This window comes from Misgurnus anguillicaudatus, chromosome 22 (genome assembly GCF_027580225.2).
Source record: "Misgurnus anguillicaudatus chromosome 22, ASM2758022v2, whole genome shotgun sequence".
NCBI classification, from domain to species: domain Eukaryota; kingdom Metazoa; phylum Chordata; class Actinopteri; order Cypriniformes; family Cobitidae; genus Misgurnus; species Misgurnus anguillicaudatus.
Window position 1 is genome coordinate 37,745,194 of NC_073358.2, and position 16,826 is coordinate 37,762,019.

Genomic DNA, 16,826 nt, shown 5'->3' on the forward strand with positions numbered 1-16,826 from the left:
GTTCATGTTGACTTTAAACTTGGGTCACTCCAGATTTCCTGTAATAATTATAATGTAAGCCACTTTGGATAATATGAAAAGCTTTTGATATATGATTCTGATGATTCCTCCTGGTCTTCCCCTTTAATTCCCAGTATATCATTGTATGACGTGTTTGTAAAAGCAGAGCCAGAGGAGTGTATGTGTTCATCTGTCTATTCTAAGAAAGACAGCAATGTACTGCAGACTACAGTATCCCCCACCCTCCTTCACCACCACACTGCATTAAGCTGTGCACGAAGAGAGGAATGCCAATACGGTATTCTGCGGTCTCATAGTAAGCGTGTGCACTCTGAAGGTTAGGCAGGTTAGTGAAGATGTGAAATCAAGGCCGTTATACTTGTTCAGGCCCAGGAGAAGCATTTGCTCCTTTGAGGCATGCCAGGCAGCGTGTGTACGCGTGTACGCGCGGAACTCTGTGAGAACTCTCGACCGTTTCTCCCCACACTCATCCGGCTGATGTAGCAGTCCGGGCGTACTTCCTGCGCAGCGGCTGGTTGCGTCAGCGTGTGTGGAGGACAAGAGGAGCGGCGGGCCGTAGTGTTGTGGAATGAAGAGTGGAGCATGCTGGGAGCCGGTAAACGTGCGCTCCTTCTGCAGCGGGGGCTGTCTGAGCCGGTTCGGCCGCAGTCAGTGCTCTCAACCCGGAGGAAGAGAAGGAAGAGATGACACCTCCTCATCTATATCACACAATCCTGCCCCTCTTGCTCTGGTACGGGCCCCGACTCGCTCCTCTTCGTTCTGTCATCTCTTGAACCTCACCTGCCTCAGAGGTATTGTACTGGATGTCCATCTGACTCTCGCTGTGTGTTGCTTTGATTTCACTGCATGTCTGTTTCGCCTGGACTTCTCTACAGGAAGTGTGGGTCAGCACTTCCTGTCAGCTACATTTTCATTTGCAGAAGTTGATTGACGTGTATAGGCATGATGTGATGTACATGGTTTTCTTTTTTCTCTCTCTTTCTTCCCCTCTCTCTTTCTCTGAATTGTGTTTGTGCGCAAATTTATACTTTGTTGTTCCTAATAGTTATTTGCTCTTTAATAGTGGTGACATCATCAGTGGAAGTCATGTTTGGTGTTATTGTAGTGTTGTTCTTTGGGTTTTTATGTATTTGGTAATTTTGGCTATACTCAGTTGAGTTTGATCCATGTAGTGTATAAATTAGTTTTATATTATTTTGGTCATTACAAAACAAAGGGGAAGTAAAAAAAGTTAAATACTGTGAAATGTGTAATGTAAAAGTAAGTTTGATTAATGTCTTTGTTAGTGTTGTCGAAAATACCGGTATTTTGGTACCAAGTCAGTAGTGGTGCATGAAATTTTGGTACTAAGATAACACTTTAAAAAAGTATATGTATGAAAAAGTAATGCTGTACACCCTGCCTGAATGTTAAAGGGGCACTCCACATTTTTCGAAAATAGGCTCATTTTCCAGCTCCTCTAGAGTTGAACATTTAATTTTTACGGTTTTGGAATCAATTCAGTCGATCTCTGGGTCTGGCGTTACAACTTTTAGGATAGCTTAGCACAATCCATTGAATCTGATTGGAACATTAGCATCGCGCCTAAACAATTAACCAAAGAGTTTTGATATTTTACTATTTAAAACTTGACTCTTCTGCAGTTACATCGTGTACCAAGACCGATGGATAATTAAAAGTTGCGATTTTCTAGGCAGATATGGCTAGGAACTATACTCTCATTCTGGCGTAATAATCAAGTACTTTGCTGCTGTAACATGGCTGCAGGAGGTGCAATGATATTATGCAGTGCCCGAAAATTGTCCCGTGCTATTGGAGGATACTAAGGGGACTATTTTAAACTGCTGCGTAATATCATTGCGCCTCTTGCAGCTATGTTACGGCAGCAAAGTCCTTCATTATTGCGCCAGAATGAGAGTATAGTTCCTAGAAAATCGCAACTTTTAATTTTCCATTGGTCTTAGTAAACGATGTAACTACAGAAGAGTCAAGTTTTAAATAGGAAAAATATCGACACTGTTTGGTTATTTTTTTGAGCGATGCTAATGGTCTAATTAGATTCTATGGATTATGCTAAGCTATGCTAAAAGTGCTAGCCCATTTTCAAAAAAAGTGAAGTGTCCCTTTAACTGGAGGGCATAGTTTATTGGAGCCATATCCACTAACATTAACCTCAGAGTGTGTGTATGAAAGTGTGTGTTTATGAGCTCCTGTGTTCCAAAAGATGATGTATTTTAAATCAGTTGTGCAGGACATACTGTACTTTGGGTTAGACAACAGTGTTCTGCACAAGAACTTCTTTGTATTTGATTCAGTATATAGCGCTGCAGCATTTACAGGACTGCATAAACTAAACACAAACGCATACTTAGTTTGTAACAAGATTGTGGTTACTAAGAGCAATTTGCTCTGTATGGACAGCAAAGCTTTAATGTCAGATTTAGTTAGCTTAATGCTTTCTTTTTGAAGAGCCATGTTAACTGTGTTTTGAAGTTTTCAGTTGTATACATTGAGACACTTTGCTAGATGACGTAGGTGCACTTGATAATGAAGGAAGTGAGAGCAAGTCAGATGTAAGTTGTGGAACTAGTCACACTTTTATAAGTAGAAAACTCTTAAGTAGTTATTGCAGTTGTGATCAATGAAGGTCAGGTGGTTTTCAAGAATCCTGACCTGTTCATGCAGCCGCTGTGAAAGAGCTGGACTGAGATTGACAGATGAAGGTTTTGGCCAGGAGGAGCTCAGGGTTCATTGTAGAGAAAATAATATACATCATTAATGGCTCTGGTTGACGCATGAGTGGTTCAGTCACTCCACATACTGTTTGACTAAAGCTCACATAAGGGCCAGAGCAGCACTGTGGATCCCAGTGTCAAAATATACTATGATAATGTCAAATAGCAAAGAAAAAAACAACCCAAATACTGTAGATAGTATTGAATCTATTATATAAGTAGTTTGAGAAAAAAGACATTGATGTGATTTTGTCACTTTTAGCGAAGTGTTGGAAGTGTAAGTCATTTTCTGTACTGTAAAATGAGCAAATCATATAAGCGAATGATACAGAATAGAGGTCCATACTGTTGTGCACGCGTGCATTTGTGTGTGAGAGACACACAAACACACACAATATTCCTACTGCATATCATGACACTGTGCAGACATGCACGTTCACTTTTGCAAGAAGTAATTGTATGGTGAAGTTTATACAAGGTATCTTTGTGACTTAGGCTATATTCAGCTCTGTAATGTGTTTCTCAATGACATTGATGTTGGCAGAGTGAAAGTTGAGAGTTTTAAAGGGGACATATCATGAAAATCTGACTTTTTCCATGTTGAAGTGCTTTAATTGGGTCTCCTGTGCTTCTATCAACCCAGAAAACATGAAAAAGATCAACCCAGTAATTTAGTTTTGGTCATTCTCTGCAAGCATGTGAAAAATAGGTAATTGAAATTTGGCTCCCCTTGTGATGTCAGAAGGGGATAATACCGCTCCTTAATTTGCAGTATCCAACCACTGCACTGCCATTTAATGCACTGCCCTACAAAGGCAGAAGGCAGTAACTTCGTTTTTGGTTGAAAATTAGTTATTGAGTTTTTTGGGGACATTCAAGACCTCCTTTATCACGTGGGTAAGTATCTTGAATCAATTTTGTTGCTTTTTCGAGAAAATAAAAAACAAGAAGAAAATAACTGACAAAAGTCACTAAAAAGTCTCAAATTTAAAGTCATTTTTCTTAGTTCTACACTCTAGTGAGTTAAGGTCTTTTGCCTTTGTAGGGCAGTGCAGTGATCAGCTCATTTGCATTTTAAAGGACACACCCAAAATGGCACATTTTTGCTCACACCTACAAAGTAGCAATTTTAACATGCTATAATAAATTATCTATATGGTATTTTGAGCTAAAACTTCACATACACACTCTGGGGACACCAAATATTTATTTTACATAATAAAAGTCTTCTAAAATGTCCCCTTTAAGGTCGTTCACATTATGAATATTATATAACTATAAAAGAGAATAGGGGAGTTCACACCACAACTATAAAGATACATGGAACGATATCGTTGGAATCACTTCAGGAGCAATTTTTGTAATTGATGAACAATAAACTATTGACAGCCAATCAAATCTATTCAAATATGAAGTGCTTAAATGACAGACGACATTGTGGAGAAGCTCTTTGCTAAAGTGAAGTCCATAATATAAAGTTATATCTGAGGTATCCAGCGCTGTTTCAGTTGCAATAAAATTGACTGTATTGAATGTAGTTTTTTACAAACTTATCATCCAGTGGTGTAGACGCTATCTTATAGTTAACATTATGGTTATCATTAAAATGTGAACAACCCTTTAGTCAATATCTCTTAAATGTTTCAGAAAATAATAGAGGCCAGTTTTCTGGATTTATTTTAAGCTTTAATCATTTTTTATTAGTATTCATTACATTAGTGTCTTGTATGTTTATGGGGTGGTTTCCCAGGCAGGGATTAATTTAAAACAGAACTAGACCTTAGTTTCATTAGGAAATATAACTAGTTTTAACAAACATGCCTTAGTATAAACATTACTTGTCTGCATTTTGAGGCAAATCCAATGGCACTGATGTATTTTAAGATATGTCAGTGCAAGTTGTTTTCAGTTTGGAGAGCTCCTACATTTATTTTAGTCTAGGACTATAATCCCTGTTTAGGAACCACCCCTAAGTGTTATAGATCAATTAGCTATATAAAATGTTTTGCTGTATATACAACAATAAAGTAGTTTGATTAGATATAATATTAACATCCAGCTAGTAGTGCTAATTTAGAGTCATTCAGCGTTTGCAAACATTTTTAAATTGTACTTTTAAAAAGATTTCTTTGAGTCTTCCGCAACACTGTAAAAACACTAAATTTGAACATTATTAATAATAACTATTTAACATAATACTGCATTAGTCATCAGTTTGGGTTTTTGCTTGAGCACTTGAGCAGGAATTAGGTTTAATGGTTGATGAATGTAACACACTGAACAAAATGGGTCAGTTTCCCGGACAGGGTTTAGATTTATCCAGGACTAGCACTTGTTATATTAGGACATTTAAGTCATTTTTACAAACATACAAAAACTGTTATGCATCTTGAGACAAAACAATGGCACTTATAAAGATAGTGTATGTCAGTGCAAGATGTTTTTAAATTAAGGCAGCTCAAACATGCATAGTCTGGGACTAGGATGAAACCAATCCGGGAAACCACCCCAATATGTATTATAATAACATGATACATAACATTCTGTTTTACATTACATTTGCTTCTAGGGATTTAGCAGATGCTTTTATCCAAAGCAACTTACAAAGGTGAGGAAACAGCGAAGCGATTTTTCATATCTGAGGCAATAGGTGCCATATATCTTACAAAGTTTCAGCATTCCTTAAAGGTGCAGTGTGTAAAATTTAAAAGGATCTCTTGACAGAAATGCAATATGATATACATAACTATATTATCAGTGCTGTATAAAGACTTTAGATAATGAATTATGTGTTTTTTTTTACCTAAGAATAAGCTGTTTTATCTACATACACCACGGGTCCCTTTACATGAAAGTCGCCATTTTGTGCCGCCATGTTTCTACAGTAGCCCTAAACAGACAAACTGCTCTTTAGAGTGCGTTTAGTCACTACTGTACTTTGTCTTAAACAACAACATGTTTGTCCTGTGGCAGCTACGTAGCTTCTCTATACATTTCAGTGAACAGTGGACTGAGCCGTTGGTTGCAATTCACAATCTCACTGCTAGATGCCACTAAAATCTACACACTGCACCTTTAAGCACAGCTTGTTTAGGAAAAGTAAATAGATTAGTTTCTTATTATATATTATTAACCTCATATAAAAACATCTGCTCATTTGCTAAATGTTAAAATGTATTCAATTGTAATATATATAATTAGGAATATTTCCAGCATTTTTTTGTCTAATGAGTAAATGGAACCTGATTTACATTGATGTTTTACATTCAGAAGCGTATCTTATTAGTTTAAGTGAACATTCAAATTAATTCTGCAATACTGCAGTAAAAGTGATGGATTTTACAAGCTCAGTTCGTGTGTATAAAAATGTTTTAGAGCAGGCTTTTGACTATGTTTCAAGTGTCTCAAGTTGTCTGAGAACATCATTTAAGATCTGCCACTTGATTTGTGTCCATTTAGATATTGGTCTTTTAGAGAACTTGCTATCCGTCTGTACATAATTCAGTTTAATGACCAACGGTTCATGTTTTAGTGGTTTTCAGTCACTCTCTCTTTATCTATAATGGAGCTGGCACCATATTAAAGGGAGAGTTCACAAAAAAAATAACAATTCTGTCATTATTTACTCACCCTCATGTTTTTTACGAACCTGTATTTATTTCTTATTACATATTTAAATTTTCGGATGCATTATACCTAATAACAGATTTGCTTATTCTAGTTAGTCGCTTGTTTGGGTCTAGTCTTGCTGCTGGATACGTGTGTGTGTGTGTGTGTGTGTGTGTGTGTGTGTGTGTGTGTGTGTGTGTGTGTGTGTGTGTGTGTGTGTGTGTGTATGTATGTATGTATCCAGCAGCAATATATATATGTGTGTGTGTGTGTGACTTTTTTAGTGACACTCCAGCATCCAATTATGCAGGTCAGCATTCAAAACACAATATATGAGGAAAAGACTGAACTCTTCTTTCTGGCCATTGCAGTGCTATAATATAATCTAGCCCATAGCTGTATTATTATGTTTCATCTGCAGAATGTTCACCAGATATGGCAGTTTAGGTGTTGATGTTCTTCTGATAACTGAGCTTGCAAAGCTTTTTGAACAAAAATAGAAGACAGCTGGTGGAATTATGTTCATAGATATTTTAAATAATTGTAAATGTGTGCACAACCATAGGCACTTGGCGTGCTTTTTAAACTAGGAAATGCTTTTTTAGCCAATACAGTTTAATACACATTAATCAATCGGCTTAGAGAGACATTATTGTACTTTCTATGATAATGGAAATGCCTGTTTAGTGTTTAATATTCAGATATGCTTAAAGATTCTCTGCTCATTTTAAGAAATGTCTATTTTCAGCCACACAGTAGAAGCTGGCAGGGTTTAAATCCTCCTTCTTATATGGGATTCTTAGAAATCCTTTTTAATCTTTTGAGTTCTGTAATAGAAAACTTGAAAACCATTTCAAATCCTATGTGAATGTGCACAATTGCTGGGAATAACATCGGGACAATATATTTGAAATCATGTAACCAGATAATAAATGTATTAACTTCCTGTTTTAAAATGTAAATTTTATCGTTACATTTTTCTTTATGGTTTACTAGTATGCATATATCTGATCATTTAAAAGGGGTCATAAGGAAGGTTGTACCCAAAGATATTATGCAAAGTAAATGCATACTATAGCTGTATACTATAGATATAGGATATTACTCAATACCATTAAGTGGGTCTAAGGGGAAAACAGATTGGAGGTGCCAGATGCGTTTGTGTGTTTGATCTTAACATACACTGTCAGAAAAATGGTCAAAATAGGTACCACTGGGGCGGTACCCTTTCAAAAAGTACATCTTTGGACCTAAAGAGTTCCTCAGAGAGCTGTTTTTGTAGTAAAACTGTTTCTTGTGGCTATACATGTGTGCTCAGAGTTAAACCTTGCAGAGGGAAAGAAAGATGCTTGGAAAAAGAATAATAGTGTACGGTATACAGTGTAGTGAATACTGCCAACTATATTTTAAAAATAGCATGTGAAACAGCCTGCAATATGCTTCGCTGCACATTTTAACCCCTTCAGACCTGATTATTCAGGTGTTTAATCGGTGTGCCTTATTTTGATTTGTTGATCAGCATGTTTATTGGTTTGAACCTCAAAACATGTGATGTCCATTCCAGTGGACCAGTGTTGTTTTTGGCAGCACTTTTAGTTTTAGTCTTAGTCTTTTGGACGAAAATGCTTTTAGTTTTAGTCACTTTTTAGTCACTTATAAAATTGTTCGTTTTAGTCGTCGAAAACACAAAAAGGTTTTAGTCAAGTTTTAGTCGATGAAAACGCAAAAAGGTTTTAGTCAAGTTTAAGTCAATTTTAGTAAAAAAATAAAAAGTGTGGTGTATTTAATACTATTAAAATGTGCATTAAGGTTGGTAATGTCTGTGATCGTATTTTGTGTGTCGGGGTGAACTCGTTCCAAGAAAAATGGGTAGAGACAGCATTTGGTTGCAAGCGGCGACCAGTGAGCCCTAAAATGTAGTCGTCTTTAGTGAACTGTCTGCTGCATACATAAGTGCTCCCCTTTCTTATGGTGAAGGTAGGTCCTTCATCTTGCCGGATAGCCTGAATCCATTTCTGTCTAACGTCACCATCAACAGCGAATTAATGGAACAGATACGGCTTTTTACATTGCCTTGACTGTGGAGGAAGTAGATTTCCGCGACAATTGCGTATTTCCGGTCATAAATACGGAAGTTGTGAGAAAGGTCTATACCCTCATGTTGAGTTTGTGTGTTACGCTGAGACCTCACTTATAAAGTTGAGAAACGCGTGCCTTGCCTTACTTAAAACACCACAAAAAGTATTGGAAATGGGCTTAGGTTTGACAAGTAGATACATGTAAAACCTTAAGCCTACCATGAAATGTGTCACAAGCCGATTGTCGATTAAATTGAATGTATATGATATGTTAACCGCGTGACTTGTTAGTTACCTTTAAAAAATATTAGCGTGATGAGCCTTCAGGTGCCGCTTGAGGTTGGTGTTATTCTTCCCACCTAGTTTGTGGCCACATTTACCATCGTCTCCCAATATGCATTCTGTTTTTCTGTCTGATGGATTATACTGAAAGTATGTCCATAAATCACTTTGTCGTTTCCGTTTATTGGCGTCACCGCTACGGTCCTTCGAACTCGCCACAGCCGTAGGTGTGTGTTGTTGTTGTTGTTTGAAATCTGGTGCGCGTGCGCGGCATGGCAGCAGCCGGGTGGTGTGCGTGAGTGAGACTGTGTTGACCCAAAACAAGAATAGGAAGCGGCAGCATTGCTGATACTTTTTAGCTAAAAACAGACAGATTTCGCGCAAAATATGCAGAAATTACATGCATTGTGAACATCAGACTTATAATCATTTTCGTTCCGTCTCGTCAACGAAAACTTGAAAGCGTCTCGTCATGTTTTCCTCACCTTAGAGACATTTTTAGCTAGTCATCGTCGCGTTAGTGTCGAAAAAAATAGGTGCGTCAACGAAATCATTTCATTATCGTCATCGTTGACGAAAACAACAATGCAGTGGCCCAGGGTCTGAAGGGGTTAAATAGTAGTAGCTATGCTGTGTTGTCACATGACCTCATTTGCATGTTCAATTCAGTCAGCAATGTACATTAATTAAATGTTGCATTTATTTATTTCAAGCCATAATTATGTTAGGTTTTTTTTAGACTTTTTTAAATACAATTTTGGGTAAAAATACATTAAAGGTCCAGTGTTGGTTTTAGCAGCATCTAGTGGTAAGTTTACGAATTGCAACCAACAGCTTAGTCCACAGCTCACCCCTCAATTTCGAAACGCAGAGAGAAGCTACGGTAGGTCACACAGGACCAACCTGTCATCATCTGAAACAAAGTTGGTACGAAACGCGCTCTTTAATACAGCTTGTCCAATTAGGACTACTTTAGAAACATGGTCGCGACTTCCATGTAAGGGGACCCATAGATAAAAACGTCTCATTCTTAAGTAATAAAAGCAATACAGGTAAGGTCTTTATACACCACTGATAAAATAGTTATGTATAGTATATTGCATTTCTGGCAAGAGATCTTTCTAAAGTCCCACATTGCACCTTAACGTGCAGCAGTTGATTACTTGTGAGACAGGTTTTCCATGCATACTGAATAATTTGCATACTTTGCACAATATACATACCACATGTGGTGTAAACAATCCCACAGATTCCTCCGTCAGCAGTCACATGAGACACGGCAAACAGACGCATGATGTGTGAGATCAGCTAGTGTGCATGAGTCTGTGTACATACTGTAATAGTATGAGCGTTTGTGTTTGTGGCTGAGAACAGCTAACGTAAAGAGGGATGAGATGGTTCGATTGAGCGTTCAGTCCGTCTCAACCTTTCCAGGGTTTAGACCCCTGAGATTCATTCTGCAGTCAATAACTGTCTTCAGGTCAGTGGTTGATTAACACCCACCAGCAAACAAGTGAACGCTTGACAAAAAAAGCAAAAATATAAGCTGGTATTAACTTGGTGGTGTAAGAGTTAGGTTGATAATATTTGTCGTTTAATTTAGTAAAGATGGTATGTGTGAATTTTAGCGGCGTCTAGTGGTGAAATTACGAATTGCAACCAACACTCACCCCCTCAATTTCAAAATGCATATGGTAGCCACCACAATGGTAATACATTTAGGATTATCTCAACATGATCCTCTTATTGGAAAAATGCCCTTAGGTAACCCTATGCACACACACGCACGCTCGCATGCAGTGTGTTCTCCATCTGTGTGTGTTGTTGAGTCATGAGAAGGTTAATGTGTTCAGTCTCTGAACAGTTTGCTGACTGTGGCTCTGCTCTCTGCTGAGGAGGAACAAACACAGTCAAATCAATCTCACCCTTGCCATGCTCTGCTGATCTGAAGGAGGTTGCCATATCCTCTTCTCTCACACACACTGTGCCACATCTTTTTATTTGACTTTTCAGTAGAGGAGATCGCAAAAATGCATTTTATTCTGTCTAAAGCTGCATTCAGACTAGCAGCAACTAGCAGTAGCAGAGCGACGCAATCTTATTGACTTCAATGGAAGCTTGGTGACTTCCGGCGACATGAGCGACAGTGACCGCTGGTGACTGGCTGGGGCGCGTCCAATCGCATGACAAAGTTGAATAATTTTTAACTTTATGCAAATTATGAGCGACTTTCTGGAGCGAGTACCAATGAGAACAAAGCAGTGGAGTTCACGTCATCTGTCTCTCGTCAGTTACTGGAGTGGACATTACTCATTTGTTTATGACAACTAGATTTAGAAACACCTCTTTTGAAAGAAATGAGCGACACACAGCGACAAAGTCGCTATAATGTGAATGTACCTTCAGTAGGGGTACAGTGTATATTCATTACAGAAACGTGCCATTCTCAAATACATTATCTGTTATTTGTGCATAAAAGTCTTTGTGGATCTGTGAAGTCAATTACCATTTGTAATTTGTCCTGTCCACTGACAAAGGTGTTTGTACTGTAGGGTGGATGTGTAATTTTTGGTCAAATTGTTTTTCCTTGGCCAACAAGTTAAAGGGGGAGATAACCCTTGAGTTTAGATTTTTTTAATCTTAAGGACATTACGATGATAACTTAAATATTTACTGAGTAGGCCCATGTCAAAGATTGAAATGAAAGTGAAATGAAACTTGATGCTCCTAATCTCATAATGAGATTACAAGCAGGGTTTCACAGACATGTCCAATTTCCATTTATTTTGTTGGTGCAAAACATTTTCAAAAAAGAAATTACATTTTAAAGAAATTATTTTTAAAGCTCAGTAGTGTGTTTGTGTACACATCTGTCTCTGCTTGGAGTCTTCAAACTAACTGCTATCCTCGGATGAATTTAGTCAGACCAGACCATCTGCTTTCTCCCATTTGGCTTTATTAGAAAGTGCAGTTGTGTCTAAATGTCTTTGGTTTCTTCTCAGTAGATAATCTTGTACATCTCCCATAGCTGTGTGTGTGTGTGTGTGTGTGTGTGTGTTTTGCCACTGCGTGTGCATCAGTGTCTATGGTAACATTAACTGAGCGACTGCCTTTACAGCCTCAGTCACCTGTAAAATGAGCAGTAATTAAAGGCGCTCTAAGCGAATTGACGCGTTTTAGACCATAAAACATTTTTTGTTACATACAGCAAACATCTCCTCACTATCTGCTTGCTGCCTGTCCGCTGATCAAACTGTAAAAAAACGCGATCTCTGTAGACAGCTCAGGCTCGACAAACTGCAATATCAACATAGTGGCCAAACCTAGCACAACAAAAAATAACAAAGTGTTCCAGCCAATAAACGACAAGAAGGATTTGGGGGTGGGGGTTGGGCGCGTTCATGAAAGCATGGACGGGAGAGCGAGGGGGAGGCGTTAACTACGCTCCATTTGTTTGAAAACAGTTCAAACATCAACAGGAAGTGACGTCGCACATTATTCGCTTAGAGAGCCTTTAATGAAGGGAATTAGGAATAACTGCAGTCTCACACTCATTAAAAGCCAAAACCGATCATGTTTTTGGGATTTCTTTTACCTTTATTAAATGTAGTTTTGGGATGAAATTGTGTCATAAATATGTAAAAAACCCGGCACATCTGAGTTTAGTGTAGTTAGGACAGAAAGGAATTTTAAAGGTGAGGATTATAATTTCTGGTCTGCTAGTGTCACTAAACTAAAAATAAATAAAAATTCTGTCATCATTTTCTCATCCTCATGTTGTTCTGAACCTGTATGAATTTGTTTTATCTGATGAACACAAGATGATATTTTAAAGGGGACATATTATGAGATTTTTTTTTAAATGTAAACTAAATCTTTGATGTCCCCAGAGTGTGTAATTGAAGTTCTAGCTCAAAATACCACACAGATAATTAATTACAGCATGTTAAAATTGCCACTTTGTAGGCCTGAGCAAAAGTGTGCCGTTTTTGAGTGTGTCATTTAAAATGCAAATGAGCAGATGAAGTGCAAACACTGATCACAATGATGGTGGTTTGTTGCAATTGAAACTTAGTTGTGCTGTGAATTATTTTCTCTCCCGCTTTCTCTCTGTACTAAATGGCTGTGCCGTGATTGGATAGTGCAGATACTGTAAAGGGGGTGGTATTATCCTATTCTGACATCACAATAGGAGCCAAATTACAATGACCTATTTTTTCACATGCTTGCAGAAAATGGTTAACCAAAACTAAGTTACTGGGTTGATCTTTTTCACATTTTCTAGGTTGATAGAAATACTGGGGACCCAATTATAGCACTTAAACTTGGAAAAAGTCAGATTTTCATAATATGTCCCCTTTAATAAATGATGGTAAGCACACAGCTGACCCATTGACTTCCATAGTAGGAAAAACAAATACGATGGAATTTAATGGGTACCGTCAACTGTGTGCTTACCATCATTTATCAAAATATATTTTTCATCATTTATCACAAAACATACAAAATATTTGTTTTCCTACTATGGTTACAATCAGAGGTGTCCTTACCATCATTTATCAAAATATTTTCTTTTGTGGTCTCAGAAAAAAGAAATTTGTGAGACAATTATGTCAGAATTTTCATTTTTGGACGAACTATCCCTTCAAGTAACGAAAAATCCCATGCATGCATCTTATAGAAAAAAATGATCCTCCTTGCATTTATCAATTGGAGCAATCACTGTTGCCATGGAAATGAAAACTCCCACTTTTGTGAAGCATTGCAAATGACGTATTTAAATCAGTTTCTCTATACTCAAATTATCTGTTTTTATGGTACTGTGCAAAAGGCCACCATGCCAGAATTACATTTGTTGTTTTTGCAATCTTATAGTGATCATATATAATTATTTTTCAGTCTCTTTAATAGAATACATCCAGAAAATACAGAAAATGTATATATAGTATTAAAAACTGTATAAAAGTGTAAACTGATGTGTCGAGATTTTAGGGTAAACTCCCCTTCCACTTGAGCAATAGCAGGAAACTGCAGGATCTCTTAAACCTAAATAAAATTAAATCCTAATGTCTAATTTGAAAGAAATTAGTCTTTTTTACTTCATTCTGCTCAAAAACCCTCAAGATGTGTTTAGTGCCACAAGAGAAGTCACACTAAACACTGACGATGCCTAAAGAAGACATTTAGTCCTGTATTTTCTGTTTGTATCTTAATAAGAAAATAAATTTGGATGGACATTAAAACTTCTAAAACAACATGTCTGGTGGTGGTGGCCTAAGACTTTTGCACAGTACTGTATATTTCTGAATATTTTGCAATATCCTTTAAATAAACAGTTTTAGTAAACTGTGTATGTCCATAAGTGTGTTTGTGGTTATTTGTATTATGGGTAACTTTGTTGGTCTAAAATATTTTTTAAGGTTGTCTGCTCTGCTTCCATGTACCTCTCGTTTGATTTGATCTCTCTTTCTCTCTATGTGTAGATGACTCTGCAGACGAGGAGCCGACAACTCAGTCAGACAACAGTGAGATCCAGGGCACGCTGAAGACTCTGGCAAGTAAGTTGGATGACCTGAGCACTTGTAATGACCTGATAGCCAAGCACGGAGCGGCGCTGCAGCGGTCCCTGAGCGAACTTGAGGCCTTACGTGTGCCTCTGGAAGGGGGAGAGAAGATCAAGGCTGTTAATGAGAGAGCCACCCTCTTCCGGATTACCTCCAATGCTATGATCAATGTAAGTTCACGTGTGATTTTCTCTTTTCACATACACTTGTGTTCAAAAAAATAACAGTATACTAATAAAAGTGCAGAAATGTTATAAATAGGTTTTATTTCCTTATTTCAAATATATTGAAAACATTGCACAATCAATTCCAAATCAAAGCAATAATAGAAAAATTTACAAGTCTGTCTTGTTCTTTTAAGGGAAGCAAAGAAAATTAATATTAAGCTGTTCAAAAAAATAACAGTGTCAGCATTTTTTCTGTAGAGACTTTCTTAAGAGTTAACTTCACTTTTAAATTATTGAATTACTAGTATTTAATTGCATTATCATTGTTGTTGAAAACCGTTGCAAATCTGTGTCAAACAAGTCAACTAAATTCTTGCACCTAGAAAAATGTATTTCATCCCAGGATCCACAGTTCCTGTCAATTTTTAATTTTCGCTTCATTTTACTTAGAAATTCAGCAGCAGATATATTTTATAACAAACATTTGCTTCCATTCTTTCTTAATAACGAACAAAAAGGAGCTGTTTTTCACAGAATAAACTGATTTTCGAATTAAACTTCACACCGCTATTATTTTGATCACGTCACTTTCAATAAATGAGTCAATTATTTAAAACAAGTAGTGTGGATATCATTACTGGTAATGGGTATTTTGTTTTTCTATTACACTACTACATCTGTAAGTAAATAATGTCCAATGCAGAAATTTTACTACTACTAATAACAGTACAGTGGTTTATCATGTTACTGATGTTGCACTGCTATTTTTTGAACACAACTATACATGGATGTTAACTTAAAGGAAAACACCACCTGTTTCCATTGTTTTACTATGTTCTTATCTCAACTTAAACGAATTAATACATACCTATCTTTTTTCAATGTGTGTACTTAATCTTCTTTGTACAGCACATCGTGAATGTAGCCCCATTCATTCCTTATAGGATCCAAACAGGGATGAATTTAGAAGCCACCAAACACTTCCATGTTTTCCCTATTTAAAGACTGTTACATGAGTAGTTACACGAGTAAGTATGGTGGCACAAAATAAAACGTGTTTGGTGGCTTCTAAATTCATCCCTGTTTGGAGCCATAGGAATGAATGGGGCTAGGCTAAATGCTAACACACTCACGACGCACTGTACAAAGATTAAGTGCACACATTGAAAAAAATAGGTATGTATTAATTTGTCTAAGTTGAGGTAAGAACATAGTAAAATATTGAAAAATGGTGGTGGTTTCCTTTAAGTCACTATAGAGTAATTTGTCTGAACAAGTGAATTTAATGTCACTTCAATTCTGTATAGTGAATAGTTGCATTAAACCAATACACAAGTATATAACTGAGGTCTTTTATGTTTTTTATATCTCTCAACATCTCAAGTTACGAAATAGTTTGAACTTAATTAATATTTCACAAACTTTAAATTAAGAATATAACTTGTTGATTTGCTTGCGTGTTTGCAAACAGAGATGACGTTTTTTGTGGGCGGAGCCCAACTGGTGGCAGAAAAAGTGACAGGTCCGCAATAGCGGTGCAAAGTGTTTTAGCGTTAAACTGTGTTTATTATGGATCTGGTGTTCTGTAGAAGTCTGTTTCCCCTATATTTCTCTTAAGTGTAATGTTTCTTATAACGTTTTCACCAAGTTACATTTAATTTTTAAATAAATTAAAAGTTTAAATGGCTTGGCTACTGTATGTGTGCATGTATGTAATGTATATGTATTGTATTGTTCTTTATTGGTAAATCAATTATTTTTACAATATGAATCGCTGAAGTACTTTTAAGAGCAATACTATCATGTATTCTGTATAATATCATTTTTTAAATATTTCATCATTTTCCTGTTTTCAATTTCTTCCTTATATTTTTAGCCTACGTGTTTGTTCTAAAACGATTGTTTACATTTGTATAGGCCTGTTTATATAATTATTAACACTTTACATCGCGCGTGTGTGTGTTTGTGTGTTTGTGTGTGTGTGTTTGTGTGTGTGTGTGTGTTTGTGTGTGTGTGTGTGTGTGTGTGTGTGTGTGTGTGTGTGTGTGTGTGTGTGTGTGTGTGTGTGTGTGTGTGTGTGTGTGTGTGTGTGTGTGTGTGTGTGTGTGTGTGTGTGTGTGTGTGTGCGTGCAATGTTTATATATTTATTAGTAAACATCATAATTTAGAACAAACAGGAAGAAGACATAGGCCAAGATATAAGGTAAAAAGAAGTAATAGAAAATGAAAAAAAAAATGAAAACTTTAATAAATGTTAATATTATTGATATTATGAACACATTCAAATCTTTAATCCCTCTAGATAAATTATAAACGTAAAGTGATGAAAACGCTATAAGAGACACAAAGAGGGAACAGACTTAGACAAAA

At 36.7% G+C, this 16,826-nt stretch overlaps 1 protein-coding gene across 3 annotated transcripts in view; it reads left to right on the forward strand.

The window, feature by feature from the left end:
• The window catches only part of osbp2b (oxysterol binding protein 2b), a 115,255-nt gene that overhangs the window by 37,761 nt on the left and 60,668 nt on the right, over positions 1–16,826 (forward strand). For 2 of the 3 annotated variants that reach the window (XM_055199040.2, XM_055199041.2), the window contains one exon: positions 14,209–14,459. In XM_055199040.2, the coding sequence (XP_055055015.1) occupies positions 14,209–14,459 (251 nt within the window). Of the gene's footprint in view, positions 1–459; positions 813–14,208; positions 14,460–16,826 lie in introns of those variants that run through there. The other variant, XM_055199042.2, reaches the window with a different exon arrangement.